General features: G+C 51.0%; 4 protein-coding genes across 4 annotated transcripts; 3 read left to right on the forward strand and 1 right to left on the reverse strand.

Annotated features, from left to right (window-relative positions):
* Positions 1–513: 513 nt before the first annotated feature.
* ETH_00019000 (uncharacterized protein) lies at positions 514–1,923 on the reverse strand (the record flags this gene model as incomplete). Its single annotated transcript, XM_013376384.1, has 1 exon — positions 514–1,923. One exon carries the CDS (start codon positions 1,921–1,923, stop codon positions 514–516), a length of 1,410 nt encoding a protein of 469 aa, XP_013231838.1.
* A 672-nt stretch (positions 1,924–2,595) lies between these two features.
* On the forward strand, positions 2,596–7,554 carry ETH_00019005 (GTP-binding protein EngA, putative; the record flags this gene model as incomplete). The annotated part of the gene is made up of 12 exons (XM_013376385.1): positions 2,596–3,094; positions 3,359–3,612; positions 3,770–3,835; positions 4,132–4,248; positions 4,530–4,609; positions 4,816–4,932; positions 5,085–5,197; positions 5,374–5,477; positions 5,676–5,843; positions 6,061–6,183; positions 6,975–7,087; positions 7,455–7,554. 12 exons carry the CDS (start codon positions 2,596–2,598, stop codon positions 7,552–7,554), a joined length of 1,854 nt encoding a protein of 617 aa, XP_013231839.1.
* A 1,696-nt stretch (positions 7,555–9,250) lies between these two features.
* On the forward strand, positions 9,251–15,912 carry ETH_00019010 (uncharacterized protein; the record flags this gene model as incomplete). Its single annotated transcript, XM_013376386.1, has 14 exons — positions 9,251–9,700; positions 9,814–9,967; positions 10,084–10,389; positions 10,531–10,646; positions 10,884–11,372; positions 11,487–11,936; positions 12,100–12,422; positions 12,575–12,772; positions 13,057–13,144; positions 13,452–13,559; positions 13,757–13,881; positions 14,088–14,891; positions 15,018–15,672; positions 15,820–15,912. The coding sequence occupies 14 exons, from the start codon at positions 9,251–9,253 to the stop codon at positions 15,910–15,912; spliced, it is 4,359 nt and encodes a 1,452-aa protein (XP_013231840.1).
* Positions 15,913–17,987: 2,075 nt separating this feature from the next.
* ETH_00019015 (uncharacterized protein) lies at positions 17,988–24,447 on the forward strand (the record flags this gene model as incomplete). Its single annotated transcript, XM_013376387.1, has 8 exons — positions 17,988–18,591; positions 18,953–20,881; positions 21,154–21,381; positions 21,635–21,997; positions 22,147–22,888; positions 23,130–23,425; positions 23,645–23,820; positions 24,016–24,447. The coding sequence occupies 8 exons, from the start codon at positions 17,988–17,990 to the stop codon at positions 24,445–24,447; spliced, it is 4,770 nt and encodes a 1,589-aa protein (XP_013231841.1).
* Between the last annotated feature and the right edge of the window lie 245 nt (positions 24,448–24,692).

Consider the following 24,692-nt stretch of genomic DNA (forward strand, 5'->3'; position numbering starts at 1 on the left):
AAGCACGCCGTTTCCACCGCACCAACTAGAAGGGACCCAATCACTGTAGAAGTGGCTCCCTAGCTCTATACAGGCAAGACCTCTCAGCTCTATTAAAGAGTAACCTTCACTTACACTGACAAGTACTGACAAGTACTCCTCAGAACCCAGGCAATGGGTCCTTACAACTCCCTGCAAAAAGTCATGCAAAACACCACAGAGGGCTCTGCGGGACCAAATGGGCATGCTGTAAAGGCTGCCTCAGAGCCTGAAAATGTTTCGTAGTGCTCTCTGAATTCAAGGCCCTGGGGCCCGTTGCAGCAGCTCCAAAATGTTCGCGCGCCCCAAAAGGGGAGTTAGCAACACAGCAGCGTCCATGTTCCAATAAAACATGGCTGTTGCTCCTGAACTTTGCATCTTGGGCCTCATACAAGAGCGCAGCTCTCTTGGTGGCCTCTACATGCGGAAAGAGAATCTACCATAAGCTATTAATCCCTTATAGTTGTTACACCCCCACTAATTCCTGCCAAGCATTCATTTCTTGTGCCTTTTATGCCTTCGTGGCACTACCTTCGTGATCCTGTTTGCGTTATTTTGTCGTATTTCTCTGCACTTTTTTCTTGTCCATTTAGCTACATTTGGGTCGCTGAGCATCTCCTGAAGCACAGAAGAAGCCCCTCCCCTCCCTCTCGGTCCCTTGTTCGCCGTACCAGCGGCCTGCGACTCGAGGCCTCCCCCGACTCCGCGGAGGCCCCCTCCCACAACACGAGCTACCGCCATGTATGCAGCATGGATAGGAAAGCCACTGCTGTTGCCTTTCTGCTTCACAACGGGCACCACGGGCTCCCTGTTACGGCCACTGAACGTCTTGCTGTTCGCATGCGCCCAGAGCTGCAGAGCTTTCAGCTCCCTCTGCATCTGTGGGGATATTTCCGTTAGGGGCATGTTGAACCACTGCCGCAGTTGCTGCTTTTCCGCAACTCGACGCCTCTCTTTTTCCGCTTTTTGCAGCACGGATATGTCCGTACATATCAGAGAGGCCCCACTCACAGGCCTCTTTTGCTGCATTGCAACAGAAGCCATAGAGAGAGGCAAGCCACCTGCAGCCACTGCCTCCGCTACTTTCCTTTCGTCCCTTTCGCCAGGTACATTCAGTGTTTTGTTGCTGCTGCTCAACAGTACACACGCCCTAGTAGGTTCAAGAGGTTGTAAGCTAACGACTCCAGGTGCTGCTGTTGTATCCAGGAAGACCCTGTCATCCGCTAACGGACCACTTGGCGTGTTGAGTGGCTTAAGTAAGGGCGTGGGGGCTTGCCGACCCAGAGAAAGGTGACTGAAGGCAGGAGGAAGAGGATTTCCTACTGTTTCTGCTGGTTGTGCTGAACTGCTGCTCTTCTGCTCATTTGCGCCCTGAGCAGATATGGGGACTGGAGGAGGGCTGTGCGAAGACGCTTTGAGTAAAGACGTGCTGTGCAAAAAACTCAGGGATATTCTTGGGGTTGCAAGAGCAACGGGCCGAAGCAGCTGCACTTTGTTTCTGCTGCTAATGTTGTTGCTATCTCCTCTGCTTCTGTTTCTGTCGCTGCCGTTACAACCCCAGTCACCGCTGGGCGTGCTGCTAACAGTGCTGTTTTCCTTTGGAGAGGCATTGCTTTCTTTGCTGTCACAAGGTAAATCCTTGAAGCTTGTTCTGTTTCTCCTCAGCATGCTGCTGCGGCTGTTACCGGCAACCACTGTAGTTGTGTCGCTGCAGCCAGAGGCAGCATCCCGGATCCCTTTTGCGCCACGCGTTCTTCGGCTATCACTGACGCTGTTGCTGCTCTCATTGCTTTTACTGCCACCATCACAGCTGCTAGTGATAATGCAGCTGATGTCACTCTCAGCGCCGCTCTCGGTAGGAGCTTGACCTTCCGTGGCCTTCCCTGCCGCGATGTTTCGACCCATCCGCGTCTAATGTATCGGCCCAGATAGTAGCAAATGCTCCAAAGGAAAATGATGCTTTGAAAAATTGGGGCAGAAAACAAAAGGAGTAGCTACGGACCACAGGAGACACGCAAGGACAGCACAGGGCACAAACACCAGAGCGCCTTCGGCAATTCCTTGAGCATACGTCTCCTTTACTCTCAGATATGAATCTCACACGAAATGAAAAACAAGCAGAAACGAGAAAAAACTCAACTGTATAGAACACGCGGCACTGAGGAGGGGCCCCACATGCGAACACTAGCACGTATGCCACAGGTCCAATATGGTGCCCTTATGACCCTGTTTGCTTGTATAGTGAAGGCTCAGCTAGAGGAAAATAAAACAGTAAACCTAACTAGCCACTCTTTGCCTGAGCGAATCAGAGAGTCTACAAAACGCTTCTTTCTGAAACGTACCTTTTTGAGCAAGAGGGCCTGTTCAATCCTCGGCCCGGAGCTGCTTTGATCTGCCCTTGCACCCACGTCCCGTTTTATAATTTTCGAATGATTCATGTGATTTCGTGGTAGAAGCACTTCGATTGTGCTCTGCCTGCCATCTCCCATGACAAAGCTGCGTTACTTTTTGACCAAACCCCAACGGGTAGTCCTGGACTCCACACAGGCTCCCCAAGGGGTTTGAACTGCGCTAGAGATGGAGGATCCCCTCGGTGCAAAGCAAAGGCCCTTTGGGCTAACACAACAATTCCCGTTACCAGTTGTAGTTGATGGGCAAGGGAGCGCAGCGGCTGTGAGCAGACACTGTATAGTGGAAGCATCGGGAACAAGGAGGGCCGCAAACCGTGTTTTACTTCTGTCGCGCCTCCTGTTACTTCTGCTTCCGCTGGCACGCACACACTGCTCTCCGTTGCTACATCAACGGGGCGACGTTGTGGCCCTAAGGAAGCCGTACTCCTTCAGACGCTTGCAGAGGCTTGGATGGCTGAAAAGGGATCTTTCACCAAATGCGAGTAAAGCAACTTTTCTAAGCCCGTTGACGGCAAGCATGCCCCGAGAAGCGGCTACTGCTACCAGGCCGGCAGCATCGACAAGCTTTTGCCAACTGCCGGCATTTTCGACGGGAGGTGGCATGCGTGCGTTTGCTTCGCTGTCTGATGAGGCAGATGAAACAACAGCCTTTAACCACACTACAGGTCAGCCATTCCCCTTGGCTACCCTTCCTTCGCACTGCTTTTGTTTCTTTTTTGCTCCTGGCTCCGCCCAATTGTGGCCCTGTGAGATGCGCTCCCCACTGAGTCCTCAACTCATTCACCTACACTTGGCGCCATCCACCCCAAATCCCCACGGAAAATTGGCAGCTGTGTTGCCGCGCACATTATTCTCCATAGCTGTAGTTAGCATCTCGTCTTTCATCGTTGTTGCGTGCACGCCTGCTACTGCAATGTCCACTCCTCCAGGTGCATCACCACGGCGCTGCCATCGAGTATGTCTCCTGGGTCGGCCTAACGTGGGGAAAAGCGCCCTGTTTAATCGCATTTGTTTTGGGGACCTTACAGGAGGCTTTCGGGGAGGTGCCCTAGTAAGCTCAGCCGCTGGCACGACCCGAGATTGTCTGTTGTCTTTGATTGAGTGGAGAGGAACAGAATTTGAGGTGGCAGATACGGGAGGAATCGTGATGGAAGATGAATCATTGGGGCCGTTTGCTGCCGAGGTAAGGTTACCTGGGCTGACACTGCTTCACTTATATACGCGCGAATGGGTGCATTATGAGTTTGGACTTGTCACCGTACATTTTTGCACCCATTGTGTGCACGTGTTGTGTATTTTGTGTGTCTGTTTGCTTCGTCTTTATCTTTATTGGTCCGCAGCTCAGGGATCAAGTCTCCTTCGCCATACAGCAAGCGGCCTGCGTAATTCTCGTGGTGGACGGAAGGGTAGGACGCACACCACTTCTGTGAAACAAATGGGAGGGAGGAAAACACGACCCACGACATCAATTTGTGCATTTTGAGACGAAACAGGGGCTTAACTTATTTACAGCTGTGTACAGGCAAAGGCATGGAAATTCGTAGAAGTGTGTGCAAGTGCACGGGCGCGCAAGAATCTGCCACAGAGGCAGCAGAAACCACTTTGAAAAGTGTCCTGCTGCTGTTACTACTTGCTATGGTCTCACGCATTGTACAGCAGCCGAAAGGAGATACGGCCACACAGAGTTCGATATTTCTTGCAGGCCGGAGTGCAGGAAGACGATGAGTATTTGGCGGAATTGTCAAGACACCTGAAGGCTCCCGTTGTCCTCTGTGTAAACAAATGCGAGAACCCCAAGACCGCCGTAGCCGAGGCGCAGGTAGGCTTGCTTCAAAGGGCGTCGAAGACGCACAGGCGTTTGTTTCTTCAGTAATGAACGCATAGGACAGAGGGTGTTGAGAAAGATAAGCAAGCTCTGAATAACTGGAGAAAGGGCAGCCGCCCTTTGCTTCAGTGAGCATCAAGGCGCTCCCGACGACTGCTGCTTTCCGTAACCTTGGCGCCTGCAATCTTATTTTTTTCTTGCTGTACTGGCTGTCTTTGCTTCCTACGTAATTAAGGTGTACTCGTGGGGCTCTGTGAACCTTCCGTCTTTTGCAGGCCTTCTGGAGACTTGGCCTGGGGGTGCCAATGCCATGCAGCGCAGCAACTGGCTCTGGTGTGAGTGAGCTTCTGGACAGGTACGGCATTTCAAGGCTCTTTTTGGGTTTCTCGGATGTGCAGTTGACGTTGCTGCGTTTACTGTCGTCTCGGATGGAGTTGCTGTTACTGTTTCTGACGCGGTCTGTGCTTGCGTCTTCGACAGCAAGCCAGTCTCAGGTGTAGTTTGCCTTTTCAAGTGTAGCCAAAGGCTTAAATCGAGTCTGAGCTAGCACTTTGAGTTCAGGTGCGTGGAGGCGATGAAATGTCATGAAAAAGCTCCCAGCCGCACATCTCTTCGCCCAAGTGAAGGCAGCCTGCAGGATGGCTTGAGAGACCATGTACGAGTCGCCCTTATCGGGAGGTACAGTTAGATTGTCTCTTTTGCCTTCGGACGAGCACACAGTCTAGCAGTAGAAGTTTCTGGTGTCTGCTGCAAGCACACCTCCAGAACGAATTCCTGGCCGCAGGATTGGCGATTAAGAATTTGGAGTTTAAGCGTTTGGACGAATGTAGGCCGAATGCGGGCAAGTCCCGTCTGCTAAATCGCCTCGTCAATTATCAGCGCAGTATTGTGAGCCCTATCCCTGGCACCACTCGCGACGCAGTTGACGAATTTGTCTCCCGTGGTAAGGCTGAAAATCTCACCGTGTGTGTAAATCGCTCAGAGAGGATAGGCATCTGCATCGCTAGCATTGGCTGGCTGCGGTGGCACAGGTGTTGGAAGGCTTACACGCGCTCAAATTTTTGATATCAAAGACTGACAGGAGTGCTACTGCGCATGCGCATCGTTTGTTGTCTGAAGGGAACCGACTTTACTGCGTGGTAGACACTGCCGGTATCCGGCGGGCGAGCGGGATCCGGAAAACTGTGAATATGGATGCACATATGGTTGCCCGCGCAAAAACTGTGAGCGTTTAGCAGTCCCTTTTCTATTTGCATGTTGGAGGCCATGTGGGTGGTTTTTGAGGTGGCTAGGTAGCTGCGAGGGCAGCAGCCCTATGACCTTTTGTTGTTACTGCGATGGGCCGTGTAGCTGCTACTTTTGCTTTTGTTGCTGCACTTGTTTCTGCTCTGCCGAAGCATATGATTGTGCTCCATGTTTAGGCGGCCCAGCGGGCGGATGTCTGCTTGTTGGTTGTGGACGCTCTGGCGGGGTTGACGCACCAAGACGTAAATCTTGCAAAAATGTTGGAAGCATTTGGGCGTGGTGTTGTTGTTGTTCTCAATAAGTGGGATATCGCACTTCAGACGACTGACTTTAAACACAATGAGGTACGGTGGGGTGATGCCACCTTAGCTCTCTGGCAAGGGCCCCTCCAACGGCTATGTTCCGTAGCTTGATCCTGGCTCGTTTGTGTCTTACGTCCTTGCATCCATGTTCGCTGCTGTTAATGTCATCACCATTGCCTTCCCCTTCACTTTATCAATCTATATACAGTTTCGTTGGCTGGGACTTTGGGGCTCTGCGGGCTTGGGGGTTTTCCCACAGGCTGTCGCATATGTGCGCAAGGTGCTCTTCCCCCTCTACTGGTCAGAGGTCTTATTCGTTTCAGCGGAGACAGGGGAAGGTGTCGCCAAGATTTGGACGGCCGTTGATGCTGCAGTGAATCAGGTGCCCGCCTTTAGTTTTTTAGGCTTAATTTCGTCATTCGCGGTTTAAGGATAGAGGTGGATATATTAGAATTCGTTTCTCAGGGTTGACATTCAGATAGACATGGTAGAAACCGCAGACACCAGACGTACAGACTGGCCTGAACTGTGAAGCCAGGCAGCCTCTATAGACACTTGGCTGGGCATGCCTTTTTCTAGTTTCACCTGTTAGTAGATGCACGTTTCATTTGGCAGTAGTCAGCTGGAAAAGCACTTTGCAGCTTCGTCCACACCAGTGCCTACAGAAACAGCAACGGCCGCTGTTGCTGACACTACTCTTGGAGATCCTGCTCCTCGGCTTTTACTTTCATTCATTCTCTGCAGCACCGTAGGCGACTAACGACCGCACTATTAAATTTTGTGGTGCGGGACGCTGTGGGTTTATTTCCGCCACCCGTGACGAGAGATGGCAAGCGAGGGAAGATATATTTAGCGCAGCAGGTAACTGCACACAACTTGCCCTGGGGTGATCAATAAGCAAGCGTGGATGCATTTGAAAAATGCCTTTAATATCTGTATAAGCCAAAAGTAGCAATGCTTCTAGAATGAGTCGAGCTACCTACATATGCATACTGCCCTCTCTAGGCTCCTATCCCAACTGCAGGATACACGAGCTGTAAAGTTTTGTCATGATTTATGCCGTATCCTTCGCGCATATCGAATGCATGTGTGCTTCCATCAGTGCCCCTTTTGCCTCTGATTTTGATTTCGTCATTGCTGCGTCAAAGGGGTCTGCGTTAGGTGAATTGCCAGCCGCCTACAATTGTTGTATTCTGCAATAAATCGGAGTTCTTCAGTGAAGCTTACAAACGGTATATTGATTATTCTGTTAGAGGCGCGTTTTCTATGCACTCAACTCCAATCCGGTGAGCGCACCTTTCGAGGGTCACCCCGGTTCCCCGCGTTCCGGAAGCTCACAGTACTTTTTTAGGTGTTTGTGCAAGTTGATCCAGTGGTTGATCTGCTGTCACTGCCGCGTGCTTCAGGTGGATCTTCCGGGATAAGCGGCTTCGCAGCATGCAGCAACTCATCAGACAAAGAAAGCGAGGCCCCTAACAGGCAGGACACAAATAGCAGGTCCCGGTTTCTCAAAGGCGTCGCAGCTCAGAACGGCTGCCAGCAGTTAGGCGGTTCCGCAGCCGTTAGGTCCCACCATTAGAAGGCGGCATGCCAGCATCATTACTCCCTGTATTGCCCAAGAAGGGAGTCTTCATGGGTGTTGTGTGTTTTCAGCTGTCTTTTTGCGGAGTGCTGCATGGACTTTTGTTTTCCTCCGTTTCTTTCCAGCCGTGTTCGCGTGCTCGTGGGGGTCACTCGCGCCATGCATGGGTAGACGGATCGCAAGCGTACACACGTGCATACTTCGTGGGACGTTTTGTAGTAGTTTAAGTATCGGATGGACTAGCTTGTGTGGATGTTGTGCCTGTAGCAAATTACGATTTAACGGGATTTTCTTACTGGGTCTGTACGTGAATAAGGCACCGAAGTCAGTGTCCCGCACATGAAGGCTCCCAGAAGGTCTATTAGGAAGATCGTCATGGGTTTTGTGCGTTTTTAGCTCTCATTCTGTGGATCCGTTGCCACACAGACTTTTGTCCGTGCTAGTCATGGCATCTGGAATATGCAGTCAACAAGCGTCTTGTTCTCCCCATATATCTAAAGCTTGGTGTCAAGGCATCTCTTTTCTGCTGAGGCTTTGAATTTGCTGGTGGAGTGCGGGTGGCTGGAACCCTACAGGTCATAAAGCGATAGAGGGTGTGGAAGTGCTGTGTTGAGTGAGGTCCTGGCATTGGGTTAAGTCCAAATACTACATGCTGTTTGCGCTGTAAGAGCCCTGAAGCCGTCACCTCATGGTAGCTTAAACAGTTCCCGTGAGTATCTTGAGGTCAGTCTGAGTGGTGATCAGACCAATAGCTGATCGACATAATAAATAGTAACCTCACTAGCAGGAACCAACCGTCCGGTACTGTCAGGGTACTGTTCGAGACAACTGGCTGTATCTTCCAATTGAGGCGTAGTGTAGCTAGGCGCGTTTTTTCTGTGGTTGCTGCTACTGCGCAAATAATCGGCAATTGCGGTGCTTTCTTCCCTCCAAATTTATCGTGCTATATCCTCTGCCTACAGTTTGGCGACGAGGAACCCGACTTTTTTCATGCTTTCGAAGTACAGCTTTCTCGTCTCCCTCAGATGCTACTCATTCACGTTTCCGAAAAGTCTCGCACTGTGCTTCTCAAAGTTGGCCCTTTAACTACTTAGGTCTCCACTGTGGGGGAGCGCCACAATGGAAGAGCATATATATGCTCTGCGCTGGCATGCAAACGTGTAGTATGTAAAAGAAACGAAAATAAAACAAGTAGACACACCTTCTCCTTGGCGCCCCTCCTCTAAAGTTGTTGGGCAGGCTTCAAAGGCCCCTTCACGGGGCCCCCCACAGAGGGCCTCTGATAATGCACTGCGAAGTTGTGCAGCCAAGTCTAATAGTGTTTTCTCCCAAACTCTCTAAGCATCAAAGGTTTTCAAGATTAAGGGACTCCAAGGAGGTATTTGCTTCACTGGTGCACTTTATCACCATTGTCAAAATGATACACTGGGCAAACTTGTCTTGTCCAGAGGGTTTCTCGGGAGTTTCGTTCTCTTCTCAGTTTCTAAACCCCTAAATTTTACTTCTATTCTGATTTTAAGATCTTTACAAAGGGGGTGGAAAGGGGACGAATCTTGTTCCCGTAGTCCACCCGCTTTCTCACATTCGACCTACTCGGCGCGCTCTCACGACTTGATTGCTCAGCCCTACACCCTGAACAGCCCTTTGCATTGTGACTTTAGGGGGTCTGATAGCATGGACGTGGGGCAGCGCTGATGCTTTGCGGTTTATCGTTTGGGGTTTGGACTCCGGCCCATCTTTGGAGGGCTTCAACTCCAAGAACCTCCCCATTTTATGCACTCTTACAAGGAGGGGGGTGCCTCCTACTAGCAGCAGCAAGTACTGATGCAGCAGTAGACGGACTCTTTGCTACGACCACGGGCGGAAAATGAAGGAAACCCCAGCTTTTTCCCGAGCACCGCCTCCTGCACGTGTTGCTACATCTAACACAGGTGTTGCCGCAGCTCCAAACGGGGCTGCACTACCGGCAGATCCGTTTGTTTCTCTTCTTCGGTCGGTGGATCGCTGCTCGAAAGGGTTAGATTTGTCTTGCGCCTGCTGCAATGGAAGCCCCCAGCAGCTGCCGACAGCACCAGAACGGAGACACATATCGGGTTGCTGTTGCCGCAATGACCAGCAGCAAATGTTGCGCCAGGAAATGCAAAGCACGCTATCGCTCTTCAAGATGTTGCTGCAGGTTGATGCCTTAGGGTACAAGCTGCAACACCAGATTATGCAGGTGTTCCCCTCACCAGATGCTGTAGTAGCAACAGATGCCAGCGCTATTCATAGTCTGCGGGAGGACCTGACCGACAAATCTATCATTTCTGAAGGCCAAGTAAGGCATTGAAGCAAATACTTATGCAGGATAAACAGCAGAAATAGCAACAGCAGCAACGGGGCAGTCCAGGGGATAATCTGTGCTATGGGCTACTGTCAAATGTCTCTCAGGCGTTTCTGTTAATGTTTTCTAAGTATCGTTCTCTGAGATGCCTCCTGGCGGTTCGGTTGTGGCTACAACAACAGGAACAGCTGCGGGATGCAGCAGCTGCTCTTGGCCGCGGGGACTTCGCTCTCAGTGCTGCAGATTTTCAGCAGCAGCTCTGTGTGTCGGCTCCACCATTCCGCAGTAGTTAGCTCTTTAACAATGAACACGCGTCCGTAGCTTTTGTCGTGGGCGCCGCTAGCTAGTATTACACTTGTTCTTGTTCTGTGCTGCAGCTACCTGCGGGCGCTCCACAGCACAAAAGACGTTTTATCACATGGATTGGCCCTACGCCCTTCCCACGCAAGACCCTCAGCAGATCCAGCGTCAATTAGTATTATCGGGAGAATCAGTTGCTTCAAAAGGCAAAAATGCTCGTGCTGCTGCTGCTGTAGCGTGCCCCTCCGTTGCTGCTGCTGACCGGAGGGCAACGAGCTGTCTCTTCATGTCCATCTGGAGACGGCTTCGAGCGGGCCAAATAAAAACAGCAGAGGCGCTGGCAGCAGCCAAAGGGGCGTCGTGGCTTGTGCACGTCTTAAGGGGTGTGCTCCTCTTTTTGTGCTTTTTGTTGCGGCCGTCTTTAGCCACTCTGGTTCGTGTTGCTGTTCCTGGCCTGCAGCGGCTGTTTTCCTGTGTTGTAACGCGCGCTGTGGAATTTTCTGACCTTGTTGTCGGTGGTTCAGGCGGAGAGGCTTGGCTAGAGACGCATGGCACTGAGGATTTCTGTCTACCTGGCGCTGGCGGCCTTTTCAACCCTGAGGAAATCGAGTTCCTATCCAATGCCTCGTGGATACTACGAGTCTGTTACTGTGGTTGCTGCGGCTTTCGTGCATTATGTCGCTCGCTTCAGTGTTGCTGTTGCTTTGAAATGCTTTCTGTTGGCTGTGCAGTCTCACTGTAACCCTTGTTCTCCGTTGCTTTGCCGACCAGTGCTTTTGGTCTTCTCTCACTGGCCTCGTATGGCTGCCGCCGCTACGATTGCTGCTGGTTGGATGTCTTCTTTGCCAGGCTACTGCTGTTTTTTCTGCTGTTTCAGAGTGCATTGTGGCCATGTGGACGTACGGTGAAGGATCTACTGGAGGAGAGCAGCAGCTGCTGCAGAAAACGGGCTGCTTTAGATGAATATCTTGAGACTGCTTTGGGTATTGAAACGCAGGACACAGCGGTTACTGACGTCAGCAGCAGCAGTACAGCCTTGTTCACTGGAGCTGACGCATCTGACCTTGGGAGACAAGGAGAGGGAAAGACTCAGCGCGGGCTGCTAGAGTATGCGTGCAGCCTTATCCTCCACAGCAGCACCGAGAATCTGGGTAGCAGTAGCTTCTGGACAAACACATCTGAAGGCGGCATGAGTAGACGCAGCACCAACAGCTCCAACGGCCAATTTGGCCTATGCGGAAGTCATTACTGTATGAGTCAGGAAGAAGCTGGAGTGTATGGATTTATCTTGGGGGATCTGGAGACCCTTCTGACTCTTGCAGAGAATTGGGGAGATGCGATGTTTGCTGTTTGTCACGCTATGCATGTAAGGGCTGCGCTTGTTGCTATTACTGTTCGCATTTCTGCTTCTCGTCATGGCGTTGCTTATAGTACAGCATTCACTGGGATGCGCGCTGGTCGTGTTGCTGTGGGTCCGCAGGAAGAACTAGCAGGAACTCTAGTGCAGATGCTGAGGCGACAACAACCCCACGGCCTCTACCGTGGAGAAGTTGCTGCTGTTTCAGCAGCACCCGCTGCAGGAGCTGCTGCCGCAGCTGGATCACTCTACAAAGCTCATTCGCTTTTCTCGCACAGAAAGCACTGCGATATGTTGCAGCCGAAGCAACAGGAGCAGTGCCCACGAACACTGCAGCAACAGCTCGGCAGCTGTTGGATAGGGAGCTGTGACGTTTTGCAGCTACTTCCTCGTTTTTCTGCTGCGGTTACCGCAGCAAGAGGCGACCAGGCTGACGCTCTCTTGCACGGCGTCAAGAACGCGATGCCGCCTGCAACATCGGCAGCTGAGGCAGCAACCTCAAGGGCAACTGGACTTCCAGAGGCTGCAGCTTTAGATAGAACTGTCGCAGCGCTCGTATCTCGCATCCTACAGGTGAGCTATTACGCTGCTCTTCCGCAGCGTTTCGTGTGACAGTAGCAACTGTCGCTTACTTTGTTTGTCTTCCCTCTGTTATGTTTGTTTGCCAGCCCAAACGGCCACGACTCCGGTTAAGCAGAAACAACTAGTTCTGATTGTGCGTTGTTGTTTGGTCCAGAATTTGTCACTACTCTCTGACTCGCTGTGCAGCAGCAAAAGCGGCAAGCTGCGCATCGCAACAGAACAGCGGGATTCCTTCCGGCAGCTACAGATACAACTAATATCTGCGTACATGGAAATGCCAGTTGCGGCCCTTGATGGTCATCAGACTAGAGCAACTAACACTGCTTCAACAGGAGAGGTACATGCGGCAAATGCGACAAATAATGCACATGAAGAAGGATCACACACGCTGGAGCTGCTGCAGCAGCTCCAGCAGCTTGTCAGCAACGGCGCAACAGTCTGCTGTTCTAAATCTGGCGACGGTAACTTTGTATTGAAGTGAGCCAGCAGCTGAAAAGTCGCCGTCCAAGTTTACCCTGCTGCTTCACTGAAGTTCGGACGCGGCCTTTTGATGTGCTAATTAACATAGGAGAGGTGCTAGTGCAGCATTGAGTGGTCTATTGTTGCGTTGTTGTGCTGTGTGTCGGCAGCTCTACCGGAACGAACCCGGAGGTACAGCGGTTTGCTGCACTGTTGCTTTGCGCCCTTCGCGAGATCGGCCAACAACAGTCGCAGAGGCAGCAGCTGCTGCCGCAGCGTCCACAGCATTGTGCTGTTGCGAACGCTGTGGTTCTGCAGCGCCATAGTCTCTTCTCCGTAGATTCGGAATTGTGCGATGAGATTATTGGGTATGGAAGGCAACTGGCCTTGCTGGTGCTGGTAACTGCTGCTGTCCAAGTGCTTTGTGTCCAGCTAGAACTGGGCAAAACCTGCGGGCGCTGCTCATATATAGCTAGTGCTGGGGTCTTGTTTACATTGGTGCAGCAGCAGCAGCGCACAAGGGAATACAAAAAGGGGAGCGGAGGCTGGTACTCTCTGTTTCCCCCCGTTTTTTGTGCCCTATCTGGATGCTGTTGTTGCATCCACCTTCGGTGCATCTTTGCGACAGTTATTCTTGTTGTCGTTATTACAGGCAGTATGTCTTTGACGCTTTGGACAGCCGTGGTCCGCTCGATTACTGCATTGCGCGCTTTACACAGCAGCTCTCTCCCCATCGACGAGTACGGCTAGTACATTCACCACTCCCCTGTGAATTCTACTCAATACTGCATCATCATAGGTGCTCTAGCAACTACACAGGCTGCTGAAGTAGTACCGAAGGCGCCAATTACAGTGCAAAAGATGCGTCAAGAAGGGCTAAAGCAGAAGCTGCAGCAGTAGTAGCCCTCTTCACGACAGATGAATCAGCTAGGCACTGTGGTTGTGGCTTTACCAGGAAGTCGGTCTGTACTATTTGGACCACAGTTATTATTTTAACTGCAACCCTTTCTGCTTTCTGTTCGATTTCTGTTGGTGCCGTTGGTGTAGGCCGTGCTGGTGGGTGAGGTCTTGTGGCGACGCAGCGCTTCCTGGGGTGGCGCCTCTGATGACCGCCTGGACGCATTTGTTGCATGGATGTGCAACAGTTTTCCGGCTGTGAGTCGAAGCTGCGGCGACTCCAACAGTGGCCAGAGGCCGTGCAGGACCTGATGCTGCTCTTCCTGGCAGCGGCAAATACCGGACCTAATGCAGCCTCGAGTAATGTAGCGGTCATTGCTAGACGGGATAACGCTACCGACTCCTTGCACAACCCACTGCACGAAGTGCACTTGTTTCTGCTGCTGCCTTTGCAGGACGTGCTGGCGATCGCTGGCCGCGTGTCGGAGCTGTTGTGGGAGTGCGCAGCAGAGCTGCTTCCGGCTCTAAACACGGCGGCTCCTTTCACTGAAGCAGAGAGGCTCCAGCAGCACGTTGAAGAGTAGGCACATGACGTTATTTCCGCGGTTACAAAAAGATTGCCTTCCGTGCTTCCGTTGTTGTTCCTACAGTGCTCCATCTTGTCGAGGGACAATTTTGCTTTTCACAAAATCTCGCATTCCATGGTTGTGCTCCGTTGAATCAAATTCACCAACCAACATGGCATAGTCAAATCTGCGCTTGCGACCGTTGCTTCTTTTGTTGCAGGAAGCGGGTTTTGCGTGGCGTTCAGTTCCTGCTACAGATGCTATTGTCTATTTTTGGCTTTTTTTATCTCGAATACCCGATGAGGACCAGAGCTGCCTTGCCGCTGCTTCGCTTGGCACGTACACCGCAGCGTTCGCTTGCTGCAGCAGCTGCAGCTGCTCAAGCTGGTCCTGCTGTAGGATCAGCAGCAGTGGCCTTCCCTGTAACCTCTAACAACGCGAACAACGCCGACGACTGGCTGAGAATGGATCAGCAGCATGCAGTTTGCCTCTTAGGCTGCTATTGCCTTTCACTTTGCTGCTATGCAGGCTTCATTGGCATGGCTGTGGAAGCTGCTGCAGCGCGTCGTTCTTCAGTACACAGTGCCGCTGCTGCTGCCCTTCCAGCTACAGCTGCGTCGTCTGCTGTTACTGCGTCTGCTTTGGATGATTTTTTTGAGGGTGCAGAAGGTGCTGAGACAAAGAGCAGACGCCACTGCACAGTCGCTGAGTGGCTGCAGCATGCGCTGCTACCAGGCCTTGTAGTGCCTGTAATTGTTGAGTCTTTGGCTCTCTGTAAACGCAGCAGCAGCAGCTGTAGCAGCAGCACGTCTGATAGTCCATTCTTGGGAGAGAATCTCGCAGGCGTGGGTATTCCGCTCCAAAATGCCGACGGGCCGTGTGACAGCAGCAGTAGCATCGAGGACAGGAACAAGGAGGATCCTTTTGCATGTAGCCCCGAGCTGCTGCTGGCTGCACCTCTGGCGACATCCCTTTCGGAGTGCCTGCGTTGCCTTCGTCAGGAACAAATGCAGCTGAGGACAAGGTAGGCTGTGGTTGACCGTTATGCTGGAACTGCTGCCTGTGCTGCTGCTACCAGCTTGCTGTTTGGCGTGCTATTCTTTTAGCGGGGTATATGTTTTGCGCATGTTTGGGTGCTGCAACGATGCAGTGAGTACCGACTGCCTCTACTACCACTGCAGCAGTTTACTGCGCTCGAGGCCTTTGCAGTGCTTCTGAAGGGAGCTGCTGCTGCTGCTGCTTCCAGTGGCAGCAGTTGCAGAAGGCCTGATGACCAGTCATTCGCTACTGCTGTTCCGCGAAAGCAGCAAACTCAGCGAGTTGCTGATGCACTGCTCTCGATAGTTTCGGAAAATCGCAATTTTTACTTTCCACTTCTGCAAGATCAGCAGCAACAACATGTGAACCGCACTGCTGCTGCTGCTGAGCTGGGACAGCAGCTCCAGGTACTGCAAATGTCGCAAAGGCTAGGGGCCCTTGAACAGCAGTATAATGCTGAATCGGGGGCGCCCATGAGCATGCAGTGCCAACAGGAACACCAGGAGCGGAAGATGCTTCGGGCACTTCAGCTGGAGGAGCAACAGCTGCAGCAACAGCAGCACGAGCTGCAGCAGCGGTTCTACATGCCGGTGTGGTGTGAAGGCATTGGTTTATCAGATGTGGGCATAGAATACGAAAACTCAGTAGCGGCAACGGCAGCAATTTTACCAAGCGTACGGTCTCGTTTACTTGCAGACCTTGTACTGTGCGCTGCGGCTGACGGCCACAGCGACCAGCACTTCCTTAGCAGCAGCCGCAGGGCGCTGGTAAGCGCATTAGGCTGCAATACAGTGCTTCCTGTGGTAATATCGGATGAAGAGTCCCCTGAGCTCCTGCTTCTGTCGACATTTCAACGAGCAAAAGCTTAGGTGCCCCGTGACGCCTTCTAAAAGGTTTTGAAAAATTTTGTGCAGAGGCACGAGCCAACGATAATTATGAGAATTATGGTGAAGCCTCTTTGTTGCTCAAGAGATCATCGGGAAGAAGAGGCAGACGAGCAAAGCTGAAGCAACCAGCGAAGCTTAGCAGGCTCTGAGATAGTGTTGGACTCCACGGCGCCGACAGAGGGGTGAAGATGGCGGTGCGTTGCATCTACACCAGCAATCAAAGTCGAGTCACATCACAGAGGCCACGGACTTGGGGTTTGGAAACAGACATACAATATGGCTGCGGGGTACAACTTTACGCTTTACGCTGAGGGGCTGGCCCTATGAAAGTAAAATGTTGATGGGAGGGGAAGGGGGAAAGCTCACGCTCTTATACAGACATTCCCATTGTCTTGTAGTGCTGTAACTGACGTCTCTTTACTGCTGTTATTTGCCTCTCCAAAATTGCTGCTACGGTATTTAGGAGGCGGGACGCAAGCGCTGTTACTTCGCTTGTCGAAGGCTACGACGTAGCTGAAGTTTCTGTGCTTTCTAAGGTTCCACTTTTTCGTTGTTTCATGGAGGAATGCAAAGACCTGGCTACTAGTCAGCTTCTGATGCTGCCGACGCACTGCTGCACGAAGGTAGTATCCTACGATTATTTAAGTATGGCGTGCAATGTGTTGAGCAACGAAGAAGAGACACACACAGTGCATGTTCGGTGCGCTACTGGTATTTTTACATACTGTATGGATCCGTACCTGTTGGTTTTAAGCACATGTGTTGAGCGTAAGTACAGTAGTAGGCAAGTAAGAGCATCAATGTCACGGCAGCTCGCACGTAGCAGCAAGAGAAATGTCCTTACAACGTCATATATGTGAAGCGTTGAAGATAGGCCGTATTCTAATATATAAATATTAGAATACGGCCTATTCTCAAAGCTTCAATGTCCTCCTGAATTAACGCCGAACGCCTGTGGGCAAACTGCGGTGTACCAGAGTTAGGCTTGCCAGCTAAGCTGCTCGTGAAAATGCTAGCGAACAGCCAAGCAGAATGTGAGACAGTCATCTTCTGTGCTGTGCGGACTCGTACATCTTTTGATTGTGGAACCAGGGGCATTCCCAAGCGTTTGCGGCATTTATTGGGATGTTCACCGATATGTTAAAGCAGTACTCCGGATAGTTTTCGGCAACTTTGCTCTTAAGTATATTACAAAGAGCTCTGCGCAGACAACGAAAACCTCGCAGGATCCTCAGAAGTAAAAGAAGCACTGCTTGACACGGTAGCTATCTGCAACGGCCACCCAAGGGGCGGTCCAGTGGTCACTTCCCAGCCCGCAAAGGAGCCTCTGATGTGTTTGGAGGAGGTCGTTTTTGCACTTTATATGTGTAACTTTGGTTGTCTACGAAAAGATTCCGTAGTATTCAAAGACATCACGTAGCCCGGCCCGTTGAGGTCCGGTGCTGTTTGAGCAGGCTACGACTGCAGAGTCGATGATCTTGTGGTGGAGCACTTCCTGTGCATTCTAAGCCTCCATTTCAGTTTCATTATTTCGTACTTTACTGCCTACAAAGCGCGGGAACTTTTGTCTTCTTCCTGAAGTTTAGGCCTGATTTGCCGTGGCACCTCGTTGACCTTGCTGAGGGTCTCGCTGCAGCCAGAGTGGGAGGGATGCAGCATGCCAGGGATAAACACCTTATGGTTGTTAACTCTACAAGGACAATCTATATTGGTTTAGGATATTCACGTTTAGCATATCTTCGAACGTGCGGCGTCTCCGCTTTAGCGTGGCTCTACTGCACAGCAGCATGACATTACAGCATTCCGAACTTCCCGTAGTGCTAACGTGACGGGAAGGAATGACAATTCCGTCCCACTGTTGTCACGGTGGATGCTGCTGGAGAAGTGCCAACAGCTCTTCTGGGGGTGGAGAAGAACGTTTTTCAGGAAATGGACCGCGTGGGCGGAAAGCTGCCTCGGCATCTGGCCGCAATGATGGAACAAGTCTTACCAACAGCAACAGCAAAAGCAACAACCATTATCGCAGTGGTTACGGCTTCACGCCGTCAAAACTATGGACTTCGTTAAAGGCCAGCGCCTTCTGCGTTCCCAATTTCTGCTTAGGTGCATGGAAAAACTTGAAAGCTTCTTGGGTTCAGAGGCTCATACGTGCCACGAAAATTTCCATCATCATCGTTTTTGCTCTCCATGTTAGCATGGAACTCACGTTCCAAGGTTACTTAGGCGCAAACTTTTTACTGCTCGCCTTTTGTCTGAGCATTGCGCTTATGCCGGAGTATAGTTCTTCTCTATACAGTGCAATTTGGGTTTGGCTACTTTCAATTTCTATGACTTACTTTTTGACCATGCTCTCGTTCTGTGCTTTGTATGCTGGAGGCGTGGGGGGCCAGTTTGCGGCCTTGGGTGTAATTGTGGCGTTGTTTTCGTGGGTCATCGTCATTCGCGTTCCGCTACTGTATCGTGTTCCACCATTCCGTGAGGCTATTGATTCCTCTTATCTGGGGAAGATTGCCCTTGTCTTTATTCCGTACAACACATGCTGTATGCTACTGAAATTGAGGATCATGATGCCCACATTTGACTCCATGAAGGACGGTGTTCAATATCTTTTTGAATATCTTTCGTGGTCAATTTTATTCGCTTTGGGCGGGCTGGCTCTTTTCGCCTTGCAAATTGTCACACCCCCTTGGAATTCGCAAAGGGCGATCGCCAGGAAACAGCTCGCGAAGAATATCCAGCAAATTGTTGAGGCCTTGGAGGCACTCGACACAATGCTGGATACATTCGCCAAAACCATAAGTAAGGCAGTGCAAACTGCAGCCTTAGACTTCAGATGATGGAATTCAAACGAGTTGTGAACGGGATATGCTCTTTCCAGTCACCTTACTCCTTGCCATTACAGCGGTTGCGCTTTATCAAGCGCTGCATTAGCTAATTTTGATGTGCGGTGTTGTTGTATCCAGAATGAATTTAAATTGTAGCTTTGCTGCTCCAAAGCAAGGCTGCCAACTGGTGTGTAGAATAGGCCGTGGCTTGGGTAGTACAAAGAGGGAATGGATGACAATGCGAAAGATGGATGGCAAACATTTGGGCTGCAAGCAAACGTACTATCTGCTCCCTGTGGAGCCTCTCTTTATTGTGCCTCATTTACTTTGCGCAGAAACGGCAAACGTGGAGAGTTTCCGGGCTTTGAAGACTGAAATGGAAGACGCTGCAGCAGTGTTGACGAAAGCAGTTGCTCCCCTGCTGCAGATTCTTGGGTCACAATCCGCCTTGAGGGCGCGGATTGTGGAAAGCGGGAGAGAGCCGTACTGGTTATGCCCGGAGCCCCGCATCAACACCATGCCAGAAATGGCAAGACTGCAGATGGCGTTACTTCAAGCCAACATGCACCTTGTGGGGGCAGCTAAGCAGGTGTCTTTAATAGTGAAAGCCATGGACTTGTCTGTTGCTAGGCGGGCAAGGGCTCTACTGACCAACATTGCAGAAGTCCGGCAGTCTTTTAGAATTGCTATCCTTGTTTGCCGGGAGGGAGGAGCAGTGCTTTCACTGAGTCGATCCATGAGGCCTTGCACGGCTTACAACGAGAAGGTGACCCTGGCCAGCCAGCGTCTCAACCGGTTGCGAGAGCTTATGGAAGGGGTTAGGGTGCGCAGCTCTTTGGGCCACGGACCACTGACTCGTAAGCCATCAAAAAGCACTGAACTTGTGCAAAATGCACACGGGCTTCTTCACAGCACAGGCGTGTTTCAGTCGGATGATCAGGAGACTTGGAACAGTGGTGAACGGACTACTGAGACAGCTGACAAAGAGACGTCGCAAGCAAGCATAGAGGGTGTTTTTGGCGCTGAGGCTCATTCTCGAATTCCTCGCCAGCAGAATGGAGGAAGGCGAGTGAGCTTCAAACAGTCATATCAACCTGGAAGCTTTTTCCAGGCTGACCATTATCAGCCTTCAAAAGCAGAAACCATGCACCCATCTGCATGGGGAAAAGCCATCATGAAGTCTCGGCTGAAAGTGCTGCAGCCGAAGAAGCCAAATAGACACAGAGAAGAACCGTTAGTGGACAACCATGATGTTTTTCCCAACGGAGACTCGAAGGTTGATTTGAGCGCCCAAGCAATCATGCACCTCCCCAGCTTGGAAGTGCAGTCATCAGTATCGCCGTCAATGGGGTGCAATGAGCCAACAACACAAGATTCTGTGTTCGAAAATGCTTCTTTCTTTGAAACAGAGGCACAGGACATAGTAGATGCATCTCGACAGCACGTAGAGGTGATGGAAGGCGCCGGGTTACTGCCACTTGCAGCGATTCGCGTCCGTAGCTCGTCTACATTACTTTCAGGGGACGAACAGGAAAATTTTGGCGAGCGTATGAGGCAACGAGATTGTGATGAGGGGAGCTTGCGTGGAGGCGTAGTAGAGCCACTCGCTCATTTCATTGACACGGCAGGAGATAAATTGGTTACTTCAGATGGAGGAGGGCTTGTGCAACGTGCTTCAATTCTACAAGATGCGCTCATCGATTTGCCAGCGTCAGGCAACTTCTCTGTTGGAGAGGCAACTGCAGCAGAGCAGCCTGTAGGAGTTTCTAGTGGGGAAGATCATGGAAAGGAGCCTTCTGCAGGCGGCATCACTGCTAGTTCTTCCATGGAGCTGGGCATTCTTTTAGAGTTATTAAACCAGGGCAGTTCTTTATCGGGTGGCGAAGATGCGGATGGGACAGCGTTGCACCACTCGCGCTATTCCGTGCGCCGGCTTTTCAGAATAGGGTGCCGTGAGAAGCCCTTAAGGAAAAGAGTAGCAAGGGATGCCCTGACAGATGTCATTCATTTGCCCAAGGCTAGTGAAACACCTCTTAAATATCCGTCTCTGAGACCCGCCTCGAGCTCCACAGAGAAGAACTGGTACACTCTGGAAGCATACGAAAAGCCATTGAAAGAAACACAGAACGCACGAGCTGTGAAGCAACAAGTAAAGCTCACCATGCTTGTGGTTTCACTAATCCAGATTGGCAGCAAGGATTCTCTAGATTTCTGCTCGGCGATTGAAGCCTTTATTTACTCAAACATGACCCCTTCCTGGAATCGTGCGTCAATTTCATTGTGCAGTTTCACTTTTGCCCTGCCCTTTCGTCCCTTTAATTTCAGCTCGTATGTGTGTAGTAAGCGTTATAGGGGGTGAAGGTGGTATGAGCTGTGATGCATCGTGAAGTCATGTTTTATCACGTAAACCCCGCGCTAAGGGCAACAGGCCCCGATGTAGTTGTAAGCATGAGCCTTGTGGGGTTTGTTGGGCGTTGTATTCTGATTTCTGGGGTAATATGTGTGTCGTCACAGTTTCTGCTTTCATGCCTTCCAGGCTTCTGGCTGAACATTCGCATGGTGTTTCTTTCCGGGACCGTTATGGGGATGCAACTTTCTAGGGGATTGTGGGATTTACTCTACTTCTGGAAATGGCGCTTCACTGGGGAAAATGCGTGGTATAGCGACGTGGACACTGTCCACTGCATCAAGTACATCATTGGCATGACGGCACTTTACGCTGTCGGAGTGTTTGCGGATGAAGAAATCACGATGTGGCTTGTGGGTAGGCAAGCTCAAGTTTTGCAAATTTTATTGAGATATGGGGGTGGTTCTTCTATGATACTTCATGACAGAATAGCAGGCATTTCGTGAGGAGTTGAAGTATTTTCTCATGCATGCCTCCCTCAGCATTCCCATGAGACTTTCAGGGGCTGGGGAATCTTCCCAGATTTTACAATTTGCATGAGTATCGTTTGATCCATTTGTTGGTACTCATGGACGCCACCTTTTGTTTTTCTAAATGTGCTGCCCGACAGGCTCGGTGGATTTGAACAGTGCCGTGATGCCCGTTTCATCCTGGATGATTCTTGGTTTTGTCAGTACTATGAAGTGGACGTTTGAAGGGACCGTGCACACAGCCACGAGCCGTGTTCTGGGGACTTGCTTGGGCTGCGCATGCATCTACGGGGCGATGATGACTACAAACAGTTATGAAGTGATGCTGGCGTGGAACTTTGCTCTTTGTTTCGCGACGTTCTTCATCTTCGCGAACCCGGCTGACGTCTACAGTTCTCTTCACCCTGAGTTTGGTCTGATTGGTCAGGTCTTCTTGTGGACGTGCATGTTCATTTTCCAGACAGTTTGGCTGAGGATGGATGACAGTTCTGACTCTCCTTCTGGTACGGCGAACATATTGTCTCCGCTTTACCACTCCACGCCGTCTAGGAGATTCATGAATTCTTTCTTCCCACCTTCTGCTGCCGTCAGATTTTCATGCGGACGGGTAGACAAACAGCAAATCTCTTTGGCGGTGTGTGCTTGCCTGCAGCGTTGAAGCTCAACGTAACGAACAGTCGGTTATGGGGGAACATTGTTGGTATTGTTACCGCAGTTGCAGTGTCACATTTCCCTCCTTATTTTTCTTCAGAGACCGAGGTCCGGTTTATATGCCAGTCTCTGATGGGAGATTGCAGCCGCTGCGTCTCCCTCATAGGAGCAGCTTTTGTGCGTAGCGTTTGTTCTTCATCATCGGTGAACTTCGAGGGAAGACGTGGGGGGTCCGCTGCTCAGAAGAAGCTGGCCCAACACTTCGAGAACGCCGCTGTTTGCCCCCCCCAAGTTGGTACCTCATTTACTCAAGGATGTGGTCTGCAAGGCCGCGTAGATATCCAAAACAATTATGAGCCTCCTTTTCATCAAAGTGTTGCGGGAAGTCATCTCCCAAATTCACGAACGTGCACTCGCAGAACAGTAATGGAATGCCCTAGCGTGGAAAGCCCGTGCATTGGAGATGCCAACGTTCAGCAGTATCATCGAGGTAGAGAGGCGAAGTGGAGGAGAGGCTTTTGTGGAATCGGATTTCTAGCATTGCCAGAGACGTTCATGAGCACCCCAGTTGCTACTGGGTCCGCACATCGTTACAAGCAGCTCAAGTCTAGACGTAACGCATCTAGGGAGAGACGGAAAGGACACCTTAGCAAAAAGTTGCAGAAGCCCTACGGGGCTCTGAAAGTTAGGCCGTTCGCTCGCCACTTTCGTCGCCGACACAGGGGATCCAGACAAGTGGCATCGTAAGTTTCTCATCTAGACTGCTCCGAGCCCATCTAGTAGCAGTACACACCTGAATACAAAGCATTGTACATGCAGTGTGTTGCGCCATTCCACGCGGGATATGTAGCGCATAAGCTAATATTCTCCCCATAATTAGTTCCCTACGGAGCTTTGAAGTGTCTCTTAAAGGCGGTGGCTTTGTATCTGAGTATTTCGTCAAGTTTCCTGCTGGTCCGTGTGGCATTCGACTGACTGCCATAGGTCCTATGAGTGTCTGGAGATGGCTTCTGCTGTGCTGCACCACTCGTTCGAACCCAAGCTATTTCTATGCCGCCGTTTGTTTATGGAGGGTACTAAGTGCCCCCACTCGCCCCTTTGGTGGGTCGACGCGTCGATGGGTAAGGTTCTGGACTTAATGGATTACGTGAGGATGAGCATCGCTGACAGCTGCCAAGATTTCAAGGACTGCCTGCAAGCTGCAACCGTAGATCCAAGCCCACACTTAGGTGTCAAGGCAACTCTTAATCAATGCAGCTTGCTGATGCAAACGTCAAATGGTACGAAGGTGGCCTGGCTGCATCTTGGCATTTCATCATTTCGGGGCCCTCTTTAGAGTTAAGGCAGCAGCTAGAGGTTACTCACATACTGCCCGCGGTTCATTCACATCACGCTTTCATTTTAGTGTGCATTGATCAACATTCAGTGGCAGAAGTCTGGAAGGAGGAAGGCGCTGGGGTAGTGTACCAAGGCGCACTGAGTGCGAGCTGATTTTTCAGGCCGGTCCTTGCGACGACACTTTGTTAGGTTGATTGCGCTTCAAAAAGATGCATACATGGACATTGGCAGGGAACTTGTCTCCGGACGGATTGGCTGTTGGGGTAGAATGCCCGCGTACAGCGCGTGCGACTGTGGCAGACGCCAGGTATCGGAGATTTACCTCATCGCCGCTAGAGTAAGCTTTAAAATTGTGAACCTAAGAGCACCGAAGTCGGCTAATTAAGAAGTCTTCTTATTTATATACACACAGTAGCGACCTTCACATACATCAACCATTCCACGAAGAGTTGATAAAGTGCCATAGTATGTAACAACTTGTGTGTTTGTGCATCTGTGGTAGCAACAAACCTTTGCGTTTGTGTGGTCTTAGGATTACCAGCGTAGAAGGGCTTTGATAGAGTCGACGCTCAGCGCGATCCTGTCAGACGTTGTACAGTGCTCGCAGGAGCTGCGGCGGCAGACAGGATACACGGCACAAGAACGGCGGATGGCCTTGTCGGTGTTGCTGCTGCTTCTGCAGAAGATTGAAATGAGGCACGCTGTCACGGATGATATTCACATTTTTATTGCAGAGTGTATAATGAAGCGGGCGTTCCCGGAAGGACATTTGGACGAATTGATCCAAACGAAGAGTTCACTAATCAAGAGGCAAAGCACCAAAAGGCATCGGCACGTTTCCTTCATGAGGAAGCAACAAATGCTGAAACAGTCAAAAAGGAGAGGGTCATGCCCAAAGACCAGTGGACCTTCTTCGCGAAGCACTCCATCCATCCACTGCTCAGTGCCGCGCGATCAGTTGTAACTGCGCAATGAGTAGACCCCAGAACAGGCGGATTCAAATGGGTGTCCCCTTTGGCTTCATTGTAAATGCATCTCCTTTTGCGTTTACGTAATGAATTGCCTGTGTCAGGGTTGAGTGCTTGTATCGCCTGCTGAAACTTCATATTAGCACGGACCCGCGCCATTGCTGGCTCTAGATTTGCAGCTACCGCTACGTCCATCCTCAGGACATCAGCGAAGGCGGTGCTGGACATGTGGAGCGATTGT

The sequence above is a fragment of the Eimeria tenella genome, genomic scaffold (assembly GCF_000499545.2).
Source record: "Eimeria tenella Houghton genomic scaffold, Eth_scaff34, whole genome shotgun sequence".
Classification (NCBI taxonomy): Eukaryota; Apicomplexa; class Conoidasida; order Eucoccidiorida; family Eimeriidae; genus Eimeria; species Eimeria tenella.